Source organism: Mobula birostris, chromosome 9, assembly GCF_030028105.1.
Source record: "Mobula birostris isolate sMobBir1 chromosome 9, sMobBir1.hap1, whole genome shotgun sequence".
Classification (NCBI taxonomy): Eukaryota; Metazoa; Chordata; class Chondrichthyes; order Myliobatiformes; family Myliobatidae; genus Mobula; species Mobula birostris.
The window spans coordinates 154,923,263-154,946,849 of NC_092378.1; the positions used below are offsets into that span (position 1 = coordinate 154,923,263).

The following is a 23,587-nucleotide window of genomic DNA, read 5'->3' on the forward strand; positions in this document are numbered from 1 at the left end:
GAAATTTTTAAAAATCAACAGAAGGCAACTAAAAAAGTCATTAAGAAGGTAAAGATGGAATATGAAAGTAAGCTAGCCAATAATATTAAAGAGGATACCAGAAGTTTCTTCAGATACATAAAGTGTAAAAGAGAGGCTGGAAAACGATGCTGGAGAGGTAGTAATAGGGGACAAGGAAGTAGAGCACAAATTGAGTAAGTATTTTCTATCAGTCTTCTCTGTGGAAAACACTAGCAATAAGGCAGAAGTTGCAGGTGTCAGGGTCCTGAGGTGTGTGAAGTTACAATAACGAGACATAAGGTTCTTGGAAACTGAAAAGTCAGCGGAGGTTTGAGGTCAGAGTTTTCCTTCTCCTGGATGAGCTGCCAATCACAGCTGATGAGCCCATCTGCCTGAAGAAGCTGGTTTTAAGGCACCAGTAATCCACCTTTGCCCTTTGTCCTGTCAGTAGAAATGGTAGCTGGGCTTGGTAGCTAAACCACACGTGAAGGCCAAGAGCTGGACCTGGTCGTCAGAGGCTATTCGAGATGTATGCCATTGGGAGCATTTAATGGGTAGTGGGAGCTTGTCCCTACTATTCCACCCCTGCCCCCGGCTATGACAACCTTAAGGAACCAATTCAGGCTTATCTATAGACCTACCAAACTTTCTGAACATCTGGCACTAACAGGATAGAGAACACTGAACATCTGGTTTGTTATTTTCTTTTGAGATCCAGCACAGTGACAGACTCTTCCGGCCCAACGAGCCCTTGCCACGCCACCCAATTACACTCGTGCGACTAATTAATATACGAATCTGTACCATAGCATCTGGAGGAAAGCCACACGGTCACAGGCAGAATGTACACACGCCTTATGTTCAGTGATAGGAATCGAACCCGGGCCGCTGACACTGTAAGGCGTCATGTTAACTGTTTAACTACCATGCCACTTTGTGATTGGCAGTTAACATTTCTCAGGTGCTCCTCTACATACGTTCTGCTGTCTGAATGTGTGAGTCTGCAGTGAGATGGCCCATCGGCCCGGACAGCAACAAGGACTAGGCTCTCGTGCCTGTTGCAGCCACCCAGCGGGGGTGGTGTGGGAGACGGCAGAGGTGCAGCGGGCACGCTGGTGTCCTTGACAGGTTGGGGGCTGGCCTCGCCCATCAGTGCTGCCCGCCAGTGTTTGCTTGGTGGAAGACAGGCTGGATTGCTGTTGTCTGCGGACTGCTACAGGCTTGTTTTTGCCGGCACCATCAATCTACAGGGACATGACTCTCGGGGACTTGGGCTAGATTATATTTTTTGTACATTCGCTTGTGCAACTATATAATTGCTGCTATCGTACTTGTGCCGTGTGCTGAGGGTGGCTGTTGGTACCATGCTTTGCTCCATGGCCCTGGAGGAACACTGTGACGTTTAGCTGTATTCATGTAGGGTTTAATGACAATCAAACTTGAATGTGAACTTCAGTACAGGACCTGCTCGGGGTTGTACATGCAGCAGGGTGACACTAGAGGGCGCACAGAGCCCAGCGCTTCCAGCCTGGATCCTGCTGTTCTGCCGCAGGGACGCCGCTGACTTTGGGCCTTTCCTTCTCCCAGCCTCCGCTCCCCTGCTGCCCGGGTCTCCTCATATCCCACTCCATCACTGGGGTACTGAAGAGGAGACAGATCTGTTTAAAGATCAGGAAATTGAGGGCAATGTGGAACTGATGCAGGAGAAGAGATGAGAGCTGGGGCTGACCCGCTGTGACTGGGACAGGTTTGACGGATGGGTCGAGCGGCTGACTCCTGCTCCCAGTCGTTTATGATCCCTGATTGTCAGCGCTGTGGAAAATGGTACTGCAGCGGTTACTGTGACGCTATTCCGGCTTGGGGTATCTGAATTTCGGAGCTCAATTCCGTGTGTGTACGTTCCTCCCTGTAATCGCGTGGCTCTCTTCGCACAGTCCGAGGCTGTGCTGGCGAGTAGGTTAATTGTGAGCGGTCCTGTAATTAGGCTCGGGTTAAACCGGGGGGTCGGTGGGCGGCACAGCTCATCGGGCCTGTTCCATGCTGAATCTCTAAATAAACACAAAATAACATAAAAGGTGGTACATCTATTTAAAGATCAGGGAATCGAGGGAACTGGTGCGGGACATGAGATGGGGCCCGGGGCAATCAGCCGTGACCATGACAGGTACCCTGGCCATCTCCTGCTCCCAGTTGCTTATCAGCACGGTGGGAAATTTGACCCAATGGGCTGAGCCTCATTCATGGCAGGGCACGAATAGTAGAGCTCACTCCAGAATGGGGTACATGAAATACCGAACAGTACATCACACGAACAGGCCATTCGGCCCACAATATTGTGCCAATCCAATGAATTTATGATCAAATGGCCAACTAAACTAATCCTCTCTGCCTACATAATGTCCATATCCCTCACATTCGTGTGCCTATCTAAACATTTCTTAAAAGTCTCTAATGTTTCTGCGTCTAACCCCACCTCAGGCAGCACGTACCACTCTGTGTGTAAAACAACTTGGCTCTCACATCTCCTTTGAAATTACCGCCTCTCACCTCTAATGCATGCTCTCTGGTATTAGACATTTCAACTCTGGGAAAAGATACTGTCTGTCTACTCTATCTCTGCCTCTCACAATCTTATAAATCTTTATCGGATCTCCCTCAGTCTCCAGCGCTCCTGAGAAAACAACCCAAGTTTGCCCAGCCTCTTGCTGTAGCACAAAGCCCTCTAATCCAGACAGCATCTGATGAACCTCAACATCCTTCCTATAATGGGATGCCCAGAACTGTTTGCAACGCTCCAGATACTGCCTGACTAGAGTTCTATAAAGCTGCAACATAACTTCCTGATGTTTGAACTCAATGCCTCGACTACTAAAGATAAGCATGCCATTTGCCTTCTGAACCACCCTAACAACCTGTGCAGCCTCTTTTAGGGAGAAATAACCTTGGACCCCGAGGTCCCTGTGCTCATCAATGCTGTTAAGGGTTTTACTGTCTCTTTACGTTTGCTCAAGGTGCAACACCTCACATTTGTCTGGGTTAAACTCCACCTGCCATTTCTCTGCCCACATATGCAACTGATCTATAGCTCACTGTATTCTTTGCCAGTCTTATCCACAACACTGCCAATCTTCATATCATTTGCAAACTTACTAACCCAGCCATCTAAATCCGTGTTGGTGATGAGGGGGGAAGGGGTTATCTGACTCCCTCCAATAGTATGGAGGAGGTATTGGGGAGTCACCAGTATCAGGACAAGGAGGAATTCCCCAGAACAACAGCATCCACTGGGTATATCCTTCTCTTGTTTGCTCTCCCCAAAGGATTCCCACATCAGGGGTAAATCCCATATGCCACAGCTCTGCCAATCGTCCCAGGTCACCTGGCCTGTCATACCCCAACCACCAAACCCCCTCACCACCGACTAGAATAGTTTAAAAAATGAAAGATAAAGATTAGCCTTATCTGTACACCAGAATATACCGTGAAATGTGTCAACATGTCTGAGGATGTGCCAAGGGCAGCTCGCAAGTGTTGCCACATTTCCAGCACCGACACAGCCGCCGTGTCCACAATTTACTAACCCTAACCCACAAACACCAGGGATTCCGCAGACGCTGGGAATCCAGAGCAATTCACGCAGAATGCTGGAGGAACTCAGCAGGCCAGGCAGCATCTATGGAGAGGAATAAACAGTCAACATTCCAGGCCAAGACCCTTCATCAGGATCAGTTATGATGAGAGATTGGACAAACTTGGGTTGTTTACACTGGAGGCTGAGGGGAGATCGGACAGAGATTTACAAGATTATCATAGATATCGAGCAACACACAGAAATGCTGGAGGAACTCAGCAGGCCAGGCAGCATCTATGGAGAGGAATAAACAGTCTCTTCCATAGATGCTGCCTGGCCTGCTGAGTTCCTCCAGCATTTTGTGTGTGTTGCTTTGGATTTCCAGCATCAGCAGATTTTCTTGTGTTTGTAATTACGAGTTTAATTAGTTTGTCACAACTGATATTGTGCTGTACCAGAAACACCAATTCCTAACAGAGAAAAAAAAACCCTTAGCTTCAAGATAGCAACAACCTCCTGGGTTGAGGGAAGAAATAAAGACAGTGGTGAGCTGTAAATATGTGGGATGTTTGCAGGATGTTCCACCAGACACTGAAGTAGTACTGGAGGGAGATTTTCAACTCTGTCAGTTCAGAGTGACAGAGCTCCTCCCAGCCCCTGTTCTGTCTCTGTTCCTTTCTCAGATACTGTATTGTATCTGCACCCACCACCCACCACCCAGAGGCCGTGTAGTCCAAATCCTAAACATGAATTCCTGACCTCTTCCTATAGATGCTGCCTGGCCTGCTGCGTTCACCAGCATTTTGTGTGTGTTGCTTGAATTTCCAGCATCTGCAGATTTCCTCGTGTTGTGCCACAATGTTATATTTTGCTTTGCCAATCCCCTCCACTGCTCTGGTTCGAGTTATATATCTTCACCCCCCCCCCAATCATTCCCATGTACTTAATATTCTTTTCTACAGAAATAAATCTCTTCTGGTGGGATAATTCACATAAATTGGGTTTGGTAACGAAGACTGTTTCCTTGGTGAATTGGTAACTGCATTAAAATCAGTTGTACTCCTAGACCCAGGAGGAGGGACTTGAGAGCAGAATAACCTGGCGCTAGGACCCAGCGCTGTGAAGGAGAAAGGACTCGACGCCTGAACGAGAACGACGCTAGGATCCCACGTTGAACGGGGAGGGTTAACGCCTCACTCAGACGGGCGCTAGGACCCTGCGCAGTATAGAAAGGGTTTAATGCTTGACTGAGACGTGCGCTAGGACCCAGCGCTGGTGTAGGGCGCAGCATTATGTGAATGAGCGATAGTGAGCTGTTGTTCCAGTGGGGCAGCGAGCCGAGCCGAGCGGAGCGGCATGAGGGTCGGCGTCAGTCCTGCAGCAAACAAGGAGGGCAGAGCGTGAAGCCCGTCCCGGAGAGACCGGCAGCGAGCAGAGAGGAGACGGAGCGGGGACAAAGGAACACGACTGGGACCCTGGCGGTTGCTGAGGAGGCGAGGGGTGCACGGTCACTCTCGCAGCCGCGGTCCGCCCCAGGGAGGCACCCCCACACTTCCAACTGGGCAACAGACAGGAAAGGCTGGACGCGCCGCGGGAGCGGGAGCATGTGGAGGAGGCTCGGGTGTCCAGGAGCTGCAGGTGAGTGCGCCGGAGCCTGCCGCCGCCCATTCAGGTGCTTGCAAGGAACACAAAGAGCCTTCACCCCTCCCCTCCCCAGTTGTGGCTGGGCTCCGGCTGTGGGTCTGCTTGTCGCCGGCTGCCCCGGGAGGTCGCTGCAAGAAGGTCGGAAGCGGCTGCCGTTTACCCACTCGGGATGGTTTGACACGGGCAGTGATCCGGTGGGTTTCCCGGGCCCGGGGCGCAGGCAAATTCGGTGTGAGGGATCGAAGCGCTTGTCAGAGTGTCCGCGGTTCGAGCCCTTCCTTCTCCCGCACTTGAGTGTCCACTTGTTTTTTTTCCAGGTTTCACCCTTTACAACCGGGAAGAGGGGGCGGGGATTTCCAGCGCCCACCCACCGGGATCCTCCCTCCAGTGCTCGCTGTTCTCCTGGGGTGCTGGCGGTTAAACACGGCGTTTTCACTCGGCACGGCCAGTTGAACACCCAGAACACAAGCACAGCCCCCGGATGAGTTTTGTTTTACCTGACAGATTGTGTCTCGGATTTATCCCAGTCCCGCCTACCTGTCACCCTTGTAGGAGGCTTTCAGATCTCTCCACGGACTTCAGAGTTCTGTAATGCCGAGACTCAGTTCACCACGGAGTTTCCACCCAGTTAAACTTTATATGGCTCCGGTCTCGGGTTACACCCTCCTTCTCCCGGAGCACAGTACCATGGTTTCCCGCCCGTTCCGATAGTTTTAAACCGAGGTCATTAACACAAGAGATGCTGGAACTTCAGAGTAGCACACACAAAATGCTGGAGAAACTCAGCGGGTCAGGCAACAGCGACGAACAGTCGACGTTTCAGACTGACAACCTTCATCAAAGTCCTTAATCCTCTCCCATAGGTGCTGCTCGACCTGCTGAGTTCCTCCAGCATGATCATAAACCGAGATCCCGCGAGTCCCCATCGAGTTACCATAAACGTCCCGGGACACAAGCGATGTTCTCCCCTGTGTTTGCTTCCCCCGCCTCGGATGTTAACACAGAAGCGGGAGATGCTCAATTAGAGCGGTGGCATGCTGCTGTGCGCGCACTGGCCAAGGTGCTGACAGATCCACGGCGCGCTTTGGGACGTCCAGCGCGATGTGTAGAACTGCTGGGTTCTACCGGAAAGTCTTTCGGAGACTTCTCTGCAAGCGTCCCCATGGTTTGTGGCGATCTGACTTGACCCGACATCTGAGTCCCACGACCTCACCCTCCGATGACGCCCAGTTGCCGACACGGGGTACTCGCGGAAGGGGTGGGAGTGGATGTCTGACGAATGCTGACCCAACTCGTGACACCGTGGACAAGAAGGTCTTGTTTACCAGATCCTTTCACCAGAGCGTGCGTGTGTGTGTGTTTCTTGATCTTATTGTATTTCTGTGTGCCGCGTCGGAACAATTACTGTATCTTGTTCTCCTTTACACTTGGGTACAGGAAATGACATTGAGCAAGCTTGAATCTTTAACCCTACTCACTGGTCCACAGTAGACACGGACATAGAATGGGGAAGGGCTCACTAGTGAAGCCCTGGGAACGAAAGGTCCATCTGCTTATTCGAAGCCCATGCCGCGCGAACCGGACACCGTCTCCCAGTGACTCAGACCATCTCCCAGCATGTTTTTCTGAAGAAGCTGATCGAATTTGCATTTGAATGAATTGTAGAGTTTCCCAACAGTGTGGAGAGTGGGTAGCTCGTGTCGGTCTGAGTGAACCCTGCCCTATGGCAGCGTTCACCCGTGATTGCCGGGCGGCAGGAAACAATCTGGGGGTGGTGGGAACTGGCTGAAGGGGAAGAAATATCAAATGCCCCGAGTTAATGGAGCTGATTGAAATCAGCGGCTGCTGGATGAATGTGCTGAATTTCAAATACACTCGTTGAACCTGGCTGACGCAAGTAATGGAATTATGTCATGTCCTCAGAGAATGGAAGTGGGGAAGGAGAGAGACAGGTGCAGTACCACCAACCCGCACTCCTGTGGGAAGTCATTAATATGAAGCTTGTCTGTCTTTGACCGAGATAGAATGTGTTCCAGTTTGTTCAGATGCTCTCTGTTCTGACCTCCTTGTTTTCCCAGCCACACTGTCCTCTGCTGGTCACTGGACAGGAGGGGTTCTCGCCCTGCCGTCCCCTCGGCCCGTGGCGTGAGCCTGCTCCACAGTCACCTGAGGGTCTGCTGATAGACAATCCCCGAGGAGAGCGTCATGCTCGACTTGAGAGACTGCACTGCTTGTACTTACACTGGAACTGTCTGCACACACAAAATGCTGGAAGAACTCAGCAAGTCAGACAGCATTTATTAATATATCTAAAACAGTTAACGTTTTGGGCTGGAACCCTTCATCAGCACCGGAAAGGGCAGGAGCAGAAGCTTTAACCTCCATGTACGCTGCCTGGCTTGCTGAATTCCTCCAGTACTTTGTGTTTCAAGATTTCCAACATCCGCAGACTCCCTTGCGTCAAAGGAGCAGAAGCCGGCCATTCGGCCCATCGAGTCTTCTCCGCCATTTTATCATGAGCTGATCCATTCTCCCATTTAGTCCCACTCCCCCGCCCTCTCACCATAACCTTTGATGCCCTGGCTACTCAGATACCTATCAATCTCTGCCTTAAATACACCCAATGACTTGGCCTCCACTGCTGCCCATGGCAACCAATTCCACAGATTCATCACCCTCCGGCTAAAAAAATTTCTTCACATTCCTGTTCTGAATGGGCGCCCTTCAATCCTTAAGTCATGCCCTCTCGTACTAGACTCCCCCATCAAGGGAAACAACTTTGCCACATCCACTCTGTCCATACCTTTTAACATTCAAAATGTTTCTATGAGGTCCCCCCTCATTCTTCTAAACTCCAAGGAATACAGTCCAAGAGCGGACAAACGTTCCTCATATGTTAACCCTCTCATTCCTGGAATCATTCTAGTGAATCTTCTCTGTACCCTCTCCAACGTCAGCACATCCTTTCTTAAATAAGGAGCCCAAAACTGTCCACAGTACTCCAAGTGAGGTCTCACCAGTGCCTTATAGAGCCTCTCCATCACATCCCTGCTCCTATACTCTATTCCTCTAGGAATGAATGCCAACATTGCATTCGCCTTCTTCACCACCGACTCAACCTGGAGGTTAACCTTAAGGGTATCCTGCACGAGGACTCCCAAGTCCTGTTGCATCTCAGAACTTTGAATTCTCTCCCCATTTAAATAATAGTCTGCCTGTTTATTTCTTCTGCCAAAGTGCATAACCATACACTTTCCAACATTGTATTTCACTTGCCACTTCTTTACCCATTCTTCCAATCTATCCAAGTCTCTCTGCAGACTCTCCGTTTCCTCAGCACTACCGGCCCCTCCACCTATCTTTGTATCATCAGCAAGTTCGTCACTTGAGTGGGAAGTGGATGAGGGAAATGAGAGCTGGAATTGTCTGCGGCAGCCGAGAGCCGTAAGCAGCAGGCCTGTACTCCCTGCTCCCTCTGATGAGGAGCAGGAATGCTCATTTCACATTCTGTGTTCCTCAAGTTCATGGTAAAGGGAGCTTAAACCTACAATCTTTCTCATTGGTCATGGCTTGGACAGAAATCTATCTAGAGTCACAGTACAGACCCTTCAGCTCACAATGTTGTACCAACCTTTTAACATCCTCCAACATCAATCTATCCCTTCTCTTCGACATAGTCCTCCATTCTTCTGTTATCCATGTGCCTATATACCAGTCTCTTGTGATATTTATTTACTTAGAGATACAGCGTGGACCAGTCCCTTTTGGCCTGATGAACCACTGCGCCCAGCAACCTATTTATTTAACCCTCGTCAAACCACAGGACAATTCACAATGACCAATTGACCTACTGACCGGTATGCCTTTGGACTGTGGGAGGAAACTGGAGCAGCGGGAGGAAACCCACACCTCGTCACAAAGAGAACGTACAAACTCCTTCCAGACGGCACCAGAATAGAACTCTGAACTCCGACCCCCGGGGCTGTAGTAGTGTCACACTGACCTCTAGACTACCTTGGCATGCATATTTTAAAAGTGTTAAGTTCCATCATTTACATCAAACTTCACCACAGCACCAGGATAAGTTATGGGATAGTTACCTCTGATTGATCATTAAAAGCTGCAGAAAGTTGTAACTCAGCCAGCTCCATCCTGGGCACTCGTCTCCCCAGCGCCGAGCACATCTTCAAAAGGTGATGCCTCAAAAAGGCAGCATCCAACATTCAGGACCCTCATCTCCCGGGACATTCCCTCTTCTCATTGCTACCATCGGAGAGGTACAGCAGCCTGAAGACTCAATGTTTTAGGAACAGCTTCTCCCCCTCCACCGTCAGATTTCAGATTTTATTATTACGTATTGCTGCTGTAGAGCAACAAATTTGATGACATGCGTTAGTGACATGCCATGGTAGAGTGGTGGTTTTGTGCAACACTGTAACAGTTCAGGGTGTTTTGGAGCTCAATTCTTGCACCGGTCTGTAAGGAGTCTTTGCACCTCCTCCCAGTAGAATGTGTGGGGTTTCCCTGGGTACTCTGGTTTCCTCCCATGGTCCAAAGACATGCCGGGTAGGTTAGTTGGTCTCTGTAAACTGTTCTATGAGTAGGCCAGGGTAAAATCAAGGTTGTGGGGTTGCTGGGCAGTGCGGCTGGAAGGGCCCATTCCACACACTATCACTCAACAGATAAATACTGAGCCTGACCCTGATTTACTGTTGTTACCACAGAGCTATACAAGCATAGAAAATAGACCGCTCGGCCCAACTGATCCCTTCTGACCCAGCTGCCTAACTGAGCCTGTGCCATTTCTGTCTGTCTGTTAGGCCCACATCCCTGTAAATATTTCCTATCAACATGTCCATCCAGTGTCTTTTAAATATCGTAATGGTACCCATCTCTGACACGACAGCTCATTCCATATTCTCATCACCTTCTGTGTGAGGTGGGTGGGGGCATTGCCCTTCACCTTTCAATCTTTCCCCCCTCACTTTAAACCCATGCCCTCTAGTATTGGGGCCCCCTCCCCCTCCCCCTCCCCCTCCCCCTCCCCCTCCCCCTCCCCCTCCCCCTCCCCCTCCCCCACCAGCCGGCTGACTGCAATGGAATATATAATGGACAAAAATCTGACATTTCCCGCTGTTCCCCAGAGATTCATTACTGTGCAAAAGTCTTGTGCACCCCAGAGTTTTTATATAAATTTTGTTTTAGATATTCTGAATTAGTGTGTCAGTAGAAAAGTGCAAGAAATGTTAATTTTCCAAAAAAATTATATATTATATTAGAGAGAATTCTTATTTCATTAAAGAAAGTAACATTAATTTAAGGTTCATCCATCGTCATCGATGAAGACCTCAACACCATTAGTACTTTTTACAAGGTCGAGTTGCTAGCTCGACGCTCAACCCAGCGCAGATGGAAAGTATGCAAGGGAGCCGGCTGGATTCGAACTCGGGACCCCTCGCCCCGAAGTCCAGCACTGATGCCACTACGCCACCAGCCGGCTTTGATGGTGTCAAGACTAGCGCGTGACTTGGATTTAAGTGAGGGAGAGTTGTGCAGCGTCAGCCTTGCTCTCTCTTCCCAATTCCCATCTGGATCCAGTGGCAAGACAGTGAAGATGGCTGGAGATGGGACTAGGCGCAGTGGATGACCAGGACGTCTTCTGTGTCTTATCCTGCTCTACACGTTCCACGATGCTTGCAGAGACCACCTTCTTGACCGTTGGACCTTCCAGTGGTCTCGTCCACTCAATCCGCCGGAATCTGTCTTCACATGCTGGGGTAGACAACTCCCTATCTCACCGAGGGTTTGAGACCCGTCGGCTACCCTCACCTGGTTTAGCCGGCTTGTCGAAGCCGTTGCCCAGGGTGTGGCCGCAGTCACATGCAAACAGCTACAGGGAGCCACAGGTGAGAGCTGAGTGCCAGGTGGGGACCAAAGGTGGACTAACCGCCTTGAAAAGGACGCGACATGTTCCCCCACCAGAGGTGCTACCCCTCCCTGACACCCCACCCCAGGGAAAGTAACATATTAAGTAATAGACCAGTTTTCAAATAAAATGGTAATTACTTTGCAGGTATGTAGCCCAGTGCATGATTAAACAAAGATAACAAACAGGTGCTAATGATCAATGACAGAATGAGTTGAATGAATTAAACTGATTAACAAACGGAAATGGGTGTAGAAGGAATCAAACTGGGTGAAGGACAACCAAACTAAAAGGTGAGGGTGTTGCAGATGTGAGTTAACCTTCAAATCATCAATTCTTACACCATGGCAAGAGTGAGCACAGCAACAAGTCACAAGGTGGTCATCCTGGTCTCTCCCAAGCAGAAATTTTGCAGCAGACAGGAGTTTCAAGATGTGCTGCCCAAGCTGTTCTGAAGAAGCATGGAGAAACAGGTGAGGTTGATGATCAGAAATGCAGTAGTTGGCCATGGAAACTGAGTGCAGCAGATGAGAGTTACGTCAAGCTAATGTCCCTCCTAAACTGGAAGAAGTACAGTACTACCAGCTCTGAGCTCACAGAAACCACTGGAACCCAAGTCTGGAGAAGTCTTGATAAAGTCTTCATGGAAGAATTGCTGCCAAAAAGCATTCCTCTGAAGTGGAAACAAAGCCAAGAGACTCACCTATGCACAAAAACACAAGGACTAGGGTGCTGAACAATGGCAGCAAGGCTCTGCACTGATAGGCCAAAAGTTCAAATTTTTGCTCCAACAGGACCATAAGGTATAGGAGCAGGATGAGGCCATTTGGCCCATCGAGTCTGCTCCGCCATTTTATCATGGCTGATCCAATTTTCCTCTCAGCCCCAGTCTCCAGCCTTCTCCCCGCATCCCTTCATGTCCTGACCAATCAAGAATCTATCAACCTCTGCCTTAAATATACATAAAGACTTGGCTTCCACAGCTGCTTGTGGCAAAGAATTCCACAGATTCACCACTCTCTGACTAAAGAAATTCCTCCTCATCTCCTTATGAAAAGGATACCCCTCTATTCTGAGGCTCTGTCCTCTGGTCTTAGACTTCCCCACTATTGGAAACAGCTTCTCCACATCCATTCTATTATCATTCAGTAGAAGGCTGTTTGTCTGTAGAAGAGCGCTACATGGAGGAGAGTCTGCAGCCACCAGTGAAACACCCTGCAGGTGCAGGGTCCCTGCGGGTTTGGGGCTGTGTATCTGAAAATGGAGTTGGTGATCCAGTCAGAATTAATGGAATTCTCCATGCAGATTCTCATCCATCAGACAATATCATCAGGGAGGCATCTGATCAGTCCCAACTTCATTCTGTAGCAGGACAATGACCCAAAACACACAGCCAAGGTCATAAAGAACAATCTTCAGTAAAAAGAAGAACAAGGAATTCAGCAACAGATATGGAATGGGCTCCACAGAGCCCTGATCCCAACATCATCGAGGCTGTCTGGGATTACTTGGAGAGACAGAAGCCAGTGAGACAGCCAAAGTCTGCAGAAGAACTGAGGCAATTTCTCCAAGATGCTTGGAACAATCTACTAGCTGATTTTCTTATAAAACTGCACTAAGAGAACTGATGCAGTTTTAAAGGCAAAGAGTGGTCATACCTAATATTGATTTGATTTAGTTTTTTTTTACTGTTTACTGCTCTTTTTAGTAATTTTTTTGATATTTAGAAACTTTTCATTTCTCTAGTTTTCAAGGCATCTTTGCTTTACAGATTTTCTTTACACATCTAAGACCTTTGCACATGACTATAAACTCCCCACTGAAATGGCATGTAATGCTTTAGTGAATGAGATTGTTCCTGTGGTTTTTTTAAAAAAACCTATTGGTACTCCCTTTCGCCCTATCCCTTTGCTTCTACCCTCTGTCTGGTACCGTTCCTTCTTCCCAGTGGACATGGCCAACTCCCCTCTCCTATCAGATTCCTTCTTCAGCCTTTTATCTTTGCTACCTACCATCTCCCAGTTTCCCACTTCATCCCCATCCCCCACTGATCCACCTTCCCCCTCACCTGGGTTCACCTATCTCTTGCCAGCTTGTACTCTCTCCTCTCCTACTGTCTTCCTTTTTGGCTTCTTCCCCCTTCCTTTCCAGTGCTGAAGAAGCCCGAAACTTAAATTGTTTAATCCCCTCCCCTTCCCCCATAGATGTTGCCTGACCTGCTGAGTTGCTCCAGCATTTTGTGTGTGTGTGTATTGCTCAAGATTTCCAGCATCTGTATAATCTCTTCTGGGGAGAAGGTGTCTGGACTGAAGGCGGGAAGGTAGAAACCCAATGTCCGGGATTACTGTGTCAAAGTTGCCCCCTGCCACCGCTGGCCTGCTAATCGCTTATCTTCTGACACATTTCCAGTGCTAGGATGAATGTTTGTGGGACCGAGCAGGAACCAACCCGGAGCTCGCACAGCATGGTGGGCGTAACCGACGACACACAGGGTTTGACCGTGCGGAGCCTGCTGACCTCGGACATCCACAAACACTACGATTTCATTCGAGAGCTGGGAAAGGGGACGTATGGCAAGGTGGAACTGGTGATTCATAGAGTCGCAGGTAATGTGAGACGGTACACAGGCTAACCTGATGGTGAGCTGGGCTTGTCAGTGATGAACGATGCACCAGGTACAGTTGTAACATGAGTGAACGCTGTGAGTTTCTAATGGGTCTGTCTTTCAGCAGAGCCTCTCGGGCAGAGATAGACAACAGGTGCAGGAGTAGGCCATTCGGCCCTTCGAGCCTGCACCGCCATTCACTGTGATCATGGCTGATCACCCACAATCCGTATCCAGTTCCTGCCTTATCCTCATAACCTTTGATTCCGCTATCTTTAAGAGCTCTATCCATCTCTTTCTTGAAAGCATCTAGAGACTTGGCTTCCACAGCCTTCTGGGGCAGAGCATTCCATATATCCACCACTCTCTGGGTGAAAAAGTTTTTCCTCAACTCCGTTCTAAATGGCTTACCCCTAATTCTTAAACTATGGCCTCTGGTTCTGGACTCACCCATCAGCAGGAACATGCTTCCTGCCTCCAGCGTGTCCAATCACTTAATAATCTTATATGTTTCAATAAGATCCCCTCTCAGCCTTCTAAATTCCAGAGTATACAAGCCCAGTCACTCCAATCTTTTGACATATGACAGTCCCTCCATCCCGGGAATTAACCTTGTGAACCTACGCTGCACTCCCTCAATAGCAAGAATGTCCTTCCTCAAATTTGGAGACCAAAACTGTACACAGTACTCCAGGTGTGGTCTCACCAGGGCCCTGTACAGCTGCAGAAGGACCTCTTTGTTCTTATACTCAATTCCCCTTGTTATGAAGGCCAGCATGCCATTAGCTTTCTTCACTGCCTGCTGTACTTGCATGCTTGCTTTCAGTGACTGATGTACCACACAGAAGCAATTGTATGGTGTTTGCCAGCCTCTGTGGCAAATCTTTCTCTGCAGCACCTGACTGGGGGCATCTAGGCACTTGACAGCTTGGGGGTGGTGTGCGAAATAGGACAGAGCCTCTGAGTATGTGTAAGATGAGGGTGGTGAGGAGCTGCAGGGTCTGGGTGCTGATGCTGGGAAAGGTGGAGCAAAAGGTTTGGGACAAGAGGAAGTTCATAAATGAATGGTGGATAGGAATGTCAGACTGGGTAACAGCTTCTTTCCCCAGGCTATGGACTAATGAATACCCTGCTGTCATCGAGGTCTCGTCACTAGGACAGTGAACTGCTTATCTGTGCTGCGCTTTACTACTTGCGTTTTGAATTATATTTTATTAACTCATTTACAGTATAATATTTTGGTTTATGTGCTGTGTGTGTACACGTTGTGTGGGTGCACCATGGTCCAGTGGAATGTTGTCTCGTTTGGTTGTATACATGACAATAAACTTGAAGTCATTCTAGGGAAGTGTGAGGAGGACACACAAGACAAGTAAGTATAAAATTACTGAAATGTGGTGAGATCTTGGATTGTCCATCCACAAGCCACTGCACAAAGAAAGGCAGAAGATATACAGTGGTAGCTATGAAAGGAAACAGGAAACAAGAGAAGATCTGCCGATGCTGGAAATCCAAGCAACACACAAAGTGCTGGGGGAACTCAGCAGGTCATGCAGCACCTCTGGAAAAGAGTGAACAGCCGATATTTTGGGCTGAGACCCTTCAATACCATATAGACCTCATTGCTGGGGGAAAAGCTCTGTTCAATTCAGGCTGCCACTTCCGTTGTATCCTGGATAATGGACTACTTGACTGGCAGACCACAGTATGTGCGGCTTCAGAGCTGTGTGTCAGACATGGCTAGAAACAGCACTGTACTGGCTCCCTTCCTGTTTACTGTGTACCCCAGACTTTAGATACAATCTGCAGAAATTCTCTGACTCAGCAACAGTTGGGTGTATAAAGGGTGGACAGGAGGATGAATACTGGGCCCTGGTGGAGGACTTTGTCCAATGGTGCAAGCTGAGTCATCTGCAGCTCAACATCAGTCAGACAAAGGAGATGGTGATGGACTTTAGGAAGACTGACCCTGCATTGCTCCCTGTTACTATTGATGGTGAGGATATGGATGTGGTGAGGACCTACAAGTACCTGGGAGTGCACCACAATGACAGGCTTGAGTGGAGCACCAACACAGAGGCTGTGTACAAGAAGGGCCTGGGTTGCCTCTACTTCCTGAGGAGACTGAGGTCCTTTGGAGTATTCAGGCCTCTCCTTCACATGTTCTACCAGTCTGTTGTTGTCAGTACAGTCTTCTATGCGGTGGTGTGCTGGGGCAGTGGCATCAACACGGGTGATGCCAACAGGCTCAATAAACTGATTAGAAAGACTGGCTCTGTTATAGGAGTCAAACCGGACACACTGGAGGCTGTGGTGGAACAAAGAACCCTCCAGAAAATCCTGGCAAAACTGAACAATGTTTCCCAGCCTCTGCAAGTCACCTTGTCTGAACAGAGGAGCACTTTTAGTAACAGACTAGGACAACTGTGCTGCTCCAAAGAGCGCGATATGAGGTCATTCTTACCCTTGGCCATTAAACTGGATAATGAGTCAACCTATAGCAGGGGAAATGATGACCCCCTCCTGTCAGACTGTTATTAACCTCTGTTTAGTTCTGTTTACCACATCGTTCTATTACAGAAAACCCTGTGTAATCTTACCATCTCTTCTTATCTGGACGGTGTGAATATGCACCCATTACTGTATAATATGCTAATTCTTGCACTACTGTCTTATCACTGTAACTCTTGTAATTTTTTACTTGTAAATCTTGTACATCTTATTTTTAAAGTAACTTTTAAAATTCTTATGTTTGTATCTGTGTTACTGTGTAATGCTACAATGACTCTGTAATTTTCTTCAGGATCAATAAAGTATCTGTCTATCTTCATCAAGACTCGAGGAGTAAACAGTTGACATTTTAGGCCAAGACCCTTGCAAGGTTACTGTATCAGAATATAAAAGTAAGCATGTAATGCTGAGGCTTTGTAAGGAATTGGTCAGACCGCACTTGGAGCAGTTTTGGGCCCAAGTCTCAGAAATGTAGTGCTGGCATTGGAGGAGGTCCAGAGGAAAATTATGAGAATGGCCCTGGGAATGAGGAGCATTTGAAGGTTCTGGGCCTGTACTCACTGGAGATTAGAAGAGCGAGGGGGGAAATCTCCTGGCATGTCATCTGAAGCTTTGACGAACTTCTTTAGATGTGTGATGACTAATGGACTACATTGACTAGTTGCATCATGGCCTGGTATGGCAAGACCAAAGCCCTTGAATGGAGAAGTCCATGAAAAGTAGTGAATACATCTCAGTCCTCACGGGTAAAGTGTCCCCACTACTGAGCAGATCTACATGGAGCGTTGTCGCAGGAAAGCAGCATCCATCATCAACGACTCCACCATCAAAGTCCCTTAACCATCACCTCTTGAACCAGAGGGGACAAGTTCATTCAACTTTACTCACTCCAGTAGCGAACTGTTCCCCCAATCTATGGACTCGCTTTCAAGTACTCTTCATCTCGTGTTCTCTATTTATTGTTATTGTTGTTATCCCTCAGTTTATTGTCCTTTACACATTAGTTGTTTGTGCATCTTGAGTGTGGTCTTTCATTCTATTGTGAATGCCCACAAGAAAATCTGATGGCTATATATGGTGGCATATACATATGTACTTTGAATTTCAAACTTTTAAAGGTGAGCGGAGGAACATATGGGGGAATGTCAGAGGTATGTTTTTTACACACACAGAGGATTGGGTATGTAGAACACACTGCTAGGGATGGTAGTGGACGCAGATACATTAGGGGCAGTTATGAGACTCTTAGGCAAAGAAAAATGGAGGGCTAAGTGGAGAAGGTTAAAAGGTTGGCACAACATTGTGGGCTGAAGGGACTGTTCTGTGCTGTACTGTCCTAAGTTCCATGTGGTGACTGGGTGGATCGTAGGGGTCATTGTAGATGAGGCTGAGGGATGCTGGAGTTGGTCTACGTGTTGTTGGAAGGCAAGTGCACTGGATTTGCTTGTCAAAGACCAAGGTCAGTACCCTGACATTATGAGTTTACCACTTGGACTTTTTCGAACAGTGATCAGAGGTGAAGCCACTGAGTTTCTCTCAGCTTGCTTCCCCGCTTCTGCTAAGCGACCTGGCACACTTCACAGCCCGGATGTGTAAAACAGACCAGGGTGTTGTGTCTCACAAAAGAGCTCGTGCTGAATGTACTGAGGGTCACTCCCTGTCAATGTCATTGCGTACAGCCTCGCCTCCTCCAAGCCCATTGTTCGCCGGCTGGCTGTGGCAGGGAGCTGGCTGAGTGTTGTCAACAAAGGGAGAACTCTAAATGTTTGAAAGACAGCATCTGAGAGTAGGTTTGTACAATTGACGCCCTCTGCTTCTGACTATGCTCTGAATTGGCCAATTCCTTACTCCTTTTAATTAGCCTATTTTTCAGTGATGTAAGACGGATGCTGTATGTAGGTCAGTTTGAGCTTCCTCCTGGCATGGCTACTGCTCTGACCAAGTAGAGATAGTTAGAGCCATGAAGCTAAATTTTATTATTTTTTATTTAGCGATATGGCTCAGAGCAGGCCTTCTGGCCCAATGAGTGACACCCCCAGCAATCCACCTATTTAACCCTAGCCTAATCACAAGACGCTTTTACAACGATCAATGAAACCCACATGTTTGGAATGTGGGAGGAAACTTCAGAACCCAGAGGAAACCCACACACACACAGGAAGGACAGCGGTGGAATTGAACTCTGAGCTGCTAGGCCCTGAGCTGTAATAGCATTGCACTTACTGCTACACGACCGTGGCGCTGTTGAAACCCTGTGCCTTGCTCGCGAACTCATAGCAGCTCTAATTCCAGTCCAGCTCTGTGCTAAGATGTCCGAGAGGTAAGAGTAAATCAGATACTTGAGTGTAAAACAGCCCTGAAAAAGGCTTTTGCTGTTTCCAAGCCATGAGGAGTTGGTTAATTGCAGCGGAGAGTTCCAAATCTGAAGATAATGAAATATTATCTGCAGCTTAATGTGAAAAGGCTAAGGAGCTGGTGGTAGACCTGAGGAGAGCTAAGGTACCAGTGACCCCTGTTTCCATCCAGGGGGTCAGTGTGGACATGGTGGAGGATTACAAATACCTGGGGATACGAATTGACAATAAACTGGACTGGTCAAAGAACACTGAGGCTGTCTACAAGAAGGGTCAGAGCCGTCTCTATTTCCTGTGGAGACTGAGGTCCTTTAACATCTGCTGGACGATGCTGAGGATGTTCTATGAGTCTGTAGTGGCCAGTGCTATCATGTTTGCTGTTGTGTGCTGGGGCAGCAGGCTGAGGGTAGCAGACACCAACAGAATCAACAAACTCATTCGTAAGGCCAGTGATGTTGTGGGGATGGAACAGGACTCTCTGATGGTGGTGTCTGAAAAGAGGATGCTGTCCAAGTTGCATGCCATCTTGGACAATGTCTCCCATCCACTACATAATGTACTGGTTGGGCACAGGAGTACATTCAGCCAGAGACTCATTCCACCGAGATGCAGCACTGAGCGTCATAGGAAGTCATTCCTGCCTGTGGCCATCAAACTTTACAACTCCTCCCTTGGAGGGTCAGACACCCTGAGCCAATAGGCTGGTCCTGGACTTATATCCTGGCACAATTTACATATTACTATTTAATTATTTATGGTTTTATTACTATTTATTATTTATGGTGCAACTGTAACAAAAATCAATTTCCCCCGGGATCAATAAAGTATGACTATAAAGACTAGCCGTTCCACTTTGTAACACAAGAGGTTCTACAGATGTTGGAAATCTTGAGCAGCACACGAAACGCTGAGGGAATCCAGCAGGTCCGGGAGCATTAATGGACAGTTGAGGTTTCGGGTTGTGACTCTTCATCACAGATGATTCTGTCATCCTCCCTCACATACTGTTCTGTTCATTTCTGTCCCCAAACAGTTCTTGGGGACAGGAACTCATTGTAACCCAAGGACTGGTTGTATTTCAGTCCTAGATGGCCTACAGCTTCATTTGAGACTTTAACCCCTAAATCTAGACTGCCTCCAGGGCATATGACCTCCTGACACCCATCCTGAACTGTGCTTGTAAAACAAATTATACACTTCAGTCTCCCATCTCCCATCAGACTGAACAGAGAGTAGAGATGGCACAGCAGCAGGTTGTGCAAAACTTTATAGTTCCAGCGATCGGGGTTCAATTCCCACCGATGTCTGTAAGGAGTTTTTGTGTTCTCTGTGTGACCAGGTGGGTTTCTTTCAGGTGCTCCAGGTTCCTTCCACAGTCCAAAGGTGTATGGGTTAGGGTAAACGCGTTGCGGGCATGCTAGGATGGTGCCAGAAGCATGGCGCTTGTGAGCTGTCCAAGCACGATCCTCAGACTGCGTTGACGAACACAGTTCGAGATGGTCGTGGGGCGACTGCAAGTGTTGTTGTGCTTCTGGCGTGAGCTACTTAATCCCTCCTTGATGGAGGACCCATATTGGCAGGAGGCAGTCTGGTGAATATTGGTACACTTCTTCAGTAGGAAGCCCGTACAGAACCATACACCATAGTCCAGGAGTACCTGTTCCAAGACGGATATAGTTGCGAGTCGGTACCCAGCAGCAGTGCTGGCTCTGCTCATCAGCAATCCTCTTGAGGTGTAACCTCAGCCTATGCAGCTGACTTTCACCACAGCCTTTTCAACACTTCCTCTTTTATCACCTCCTAGCCTACCCACCATCTCCTTTTATCGCAAGCGAGGAATCATCTCTTTCCTTTATAGCAACATGTAAAATACTCAATTAATTCTTCAGGCAAGTCCTCTGCTTTCATGAATAAGTCTCTATTTTTGTCCCTAACTCTCTGCTTACAATTTCTACTCAGGATTGTTTAATGTCACTTCCAGTACAGAAGTGTAAAGGAGAATGAAATAATTATTACTCCATATCTGATGCAGCACAAAAAAACCCACAAAAAGATAAAGAACACAATAATAAAAAAAATACAATAAATAGAAATAATATAGCTTATATAAATTGATTGTATGTCTATAAAGTGACGCTGGGCGCAGGAGTGTCTGTACACAAGGTGACTGACAGGAAATGATAAGGTAGTGGTGGTTGGGGGTGTGAAGGGGTGGGATAGTGGGTGGAGGTGTTGGTCAGCCTTACTGCTTGGGGAAGGTAACTGTTTTTGAGTCTGGTGGTCCTGGATGCTATGCAGCCTCGTCCCTGATGGGAGTGGGACGAACATTCTATACATTTTATGTTGGTCTACTCTCATTTCCTTGGCCTTCATTACTTCCTTCGTTATTTTCCTGAGCTTTCAGGAGTCAGCTTGGTTCCCAGTTGCATTATCAAACCAGTGTCACACACCCTGCATCTGTACCCCGCCCACTCTCAACCCACTTTTTGTTTCACCTTTCAAAAACTTTGGTTTGGAGCAAAGGAGGATGAGAGGTGACTTGACAGAGGTATAAGATGCCAAGAGGTATAGACTGAATGGATGGCCAGAGATTTTCCCAGCAGAAATGGCTGATACCAGGGGGCATAATTTGAAGGTGATTGGAGCAAAGTAAAGGGATGATGTTGGAGATTTTTTTTACACAGAAAATGGTAAACGTGTGGAATGTACTGTCAGAGTGGTGGTAGAATCAGATACATTACAGACTCTCAGGCACATAGATGATAGAAAACTGGAGTGTCTGTAGGAGGGAAGGAGTAGATTGGTCTTGGAGTAGGCACAACATCGTAGGCCAAAGGGCCTGAACTCTACTGTAACGTTTTATGTTCATTAGCTTGTCCTTTTGTAAATGTTCACTTATATTTTTGTCTAGTTATTTCCCACTGTCTTTTTTTAGGCTGATCAACTTTAGTTACTCTATATGTTCCTTTGATCCCTTTTCACAGCCAAAGTACATCAGCAGCATTCCAGATCTAAGGCAGCATGCGGTGGTGAGAGAGGGCCACAGGATGATACCGTTACACTGTTAGAATAGAAGACATAGGAGCAGAATTAGGCCATTTGGCCTATCGAGTCTGCTCTGCCATTCCACCATGGCTGATTTATTATCCCTTTCAACCCCATTCTCCTGCCTTCTCCCCGTGACCTTTGACAACCTTATTAATCAAGAACCTATCGATCTCCACTTTTAATGTACCCAAGACTTGTCCTCCACAGCCACCTGTAGCAGTGAGTTCTCAATGTGTAAAGAAATTTAAAAAAATGTTCTAAATGGACGTTCCTCAATTCTGAGGTGGTGCCCTCTGGTCCTAGGCTTCCCCACTGTAAGGAAACATCCTCTCCACATCCACTCTATCCAGGCCTTTCACCATTCGATAGGTTTCAATGAGGTCACCCCTCGTTCTTCTGAATTCCAGTGAATACAGGCCCAAAGCCATCAAACTCTCTTCGTATGACAAGCCATTCAATCCTGGAATCACTTTTGTGAACCTCCTTTAAACCCTCTCCAGTTTCAGCATGTCCTTTCTAAGGGACCCAAACCTGCTCACAATACTCCAAGTGAGGCCTCACCAGTGCTTTATAATATTTCAACATTACATCCTTGCTTTTATATTCTAGTCCTCTTGAAATGAATGCTGACATTGCATTTACCTTCCTCACCACAGACTCAACCTGCAGATTAACCTTTCTGGAATCCTGCACAAAGACTCCCAAGTCCCTTTGCGCCTCAGATGTTTGTACTTTCTCTCCATTTAGAAAATAGTTAACCCTTTCCTTTCTTCTACCAAAGTGCATGACCGTACACCTCCTGACACTGTATTCCATCTGCCACTTCTTTGCCCATTCTCCAAATCTATCTAAGTCCTTCTGTAGCCTCTCTACTTCCTTAAAACTGCCTGCCCTTCCACCTATCTTCATATCGTCTGCTAACTTTGCAACAAAGCCATCAATTCATCATCCAAGTCATTGGCATATAATGTAAAAAGAATCGGTCCCAACACAGACCCCTGTGGAACACCACTAGTCACCGGCAGCCAGCCAGAAAAAGGCTTCCTTTGTTTTTACTCTGCCACCTGCCAATCAGTCCGTGCTAGAATCTTTCCTGTAATACCACGGGCTCATAACATGTTAAGTACCCTCGTGTGCAGCACCTTGTCAAAGGCCTTCTGAAAATCTAAGTACACAACATCAACCGATACCCCTTTGTCTATTCTGCTTGTTATTTCTTCAAAAAGTTCCAACAGATCTGTCAGGCAAGATTTTCCTTGAGGAAACCATGCTGACTACAGCCTATTTTATCATGTGCCTCCAAGTACCCTGAGACCTCATCCTTAATAATTGACTCCAACATCTTCTCAAACACTGAAGTCAGAGTGACTGGCCCATAGTTTCCTTCCTTCAGCCTCTCTCCCTTCTTGACTGGAGTGACATTTGCAATTCATAAGATATCAAACAACCAATGTGCAAGAGACAACAAGCTGCAGATTGCAGATACAAAAAGAAAAATAAATAAATAAGCAATAAATATTCAGAGCACGAGTCCAAATATTGCAAAATCAGTTCACTGAAGTGAAGTTATCCACTCTGGTTCCATAGCCTGATGGTTGAGGGGTAATAACTGTTCCTGAGGCTGAGGCTGGTGGTGTGGGTCCAAAGGCTCCTGTATGGCAGCAGTGAGGAGGGAGTGTGAACTGGGTGGTGGGGTGAGGGGGTCCTCGATGACGGACGGTACTTCCCTGTGACGGTGCTCTGTGTAGATGTGCTCAATGGTGGGGAGGGCTTTACCGTGACAGACTTGACTGTAGTCTTTTTAGTTGAGTGTCATTGTTTTTCCATACCAGGCCGTGATGCAACCAGTCAATGTAAACCTCAGCCCTGTGAAAGTATATGCTGACAAGATGTTCTTCAAAAGACAGATAAGAACCAGATTGAACGCG

The 23,587-nt window shown here is 47.6% G+C and overlaps 1 protein-coding gene across 2 annotated transcripts in view; it reads left to right on the plus strand.

Annotated features, from left to right (window-relative positions):
* The first annotated feature begins 4,910 nt into the window (after nt 1-4,910).
* sbk1 (SH3 domain binding kinase 1) overlaps nt 4,911-23,587 on the plus strand; it is a 51,321-nt gene continuing 32,644 nt past the window's right edge. For both annotated transcript variants that reach the window (XM_072269233.1, XM_072269232.1), the window contains exons 1-2: nt 4,911-5,209; nt 13,551-13,747. In XM_072269233.1, the coding sequence (XP_072125334.1) occupies nt 13,558-13,747 (190 nt within the window). In that variant the 5' untranslated portion in view covers nt 4,911-5,209; nt 13,551-13,557. The remainder of the gene's footprint in view (nt 5,210-13,550; nt 13,748-23,587) is intronic.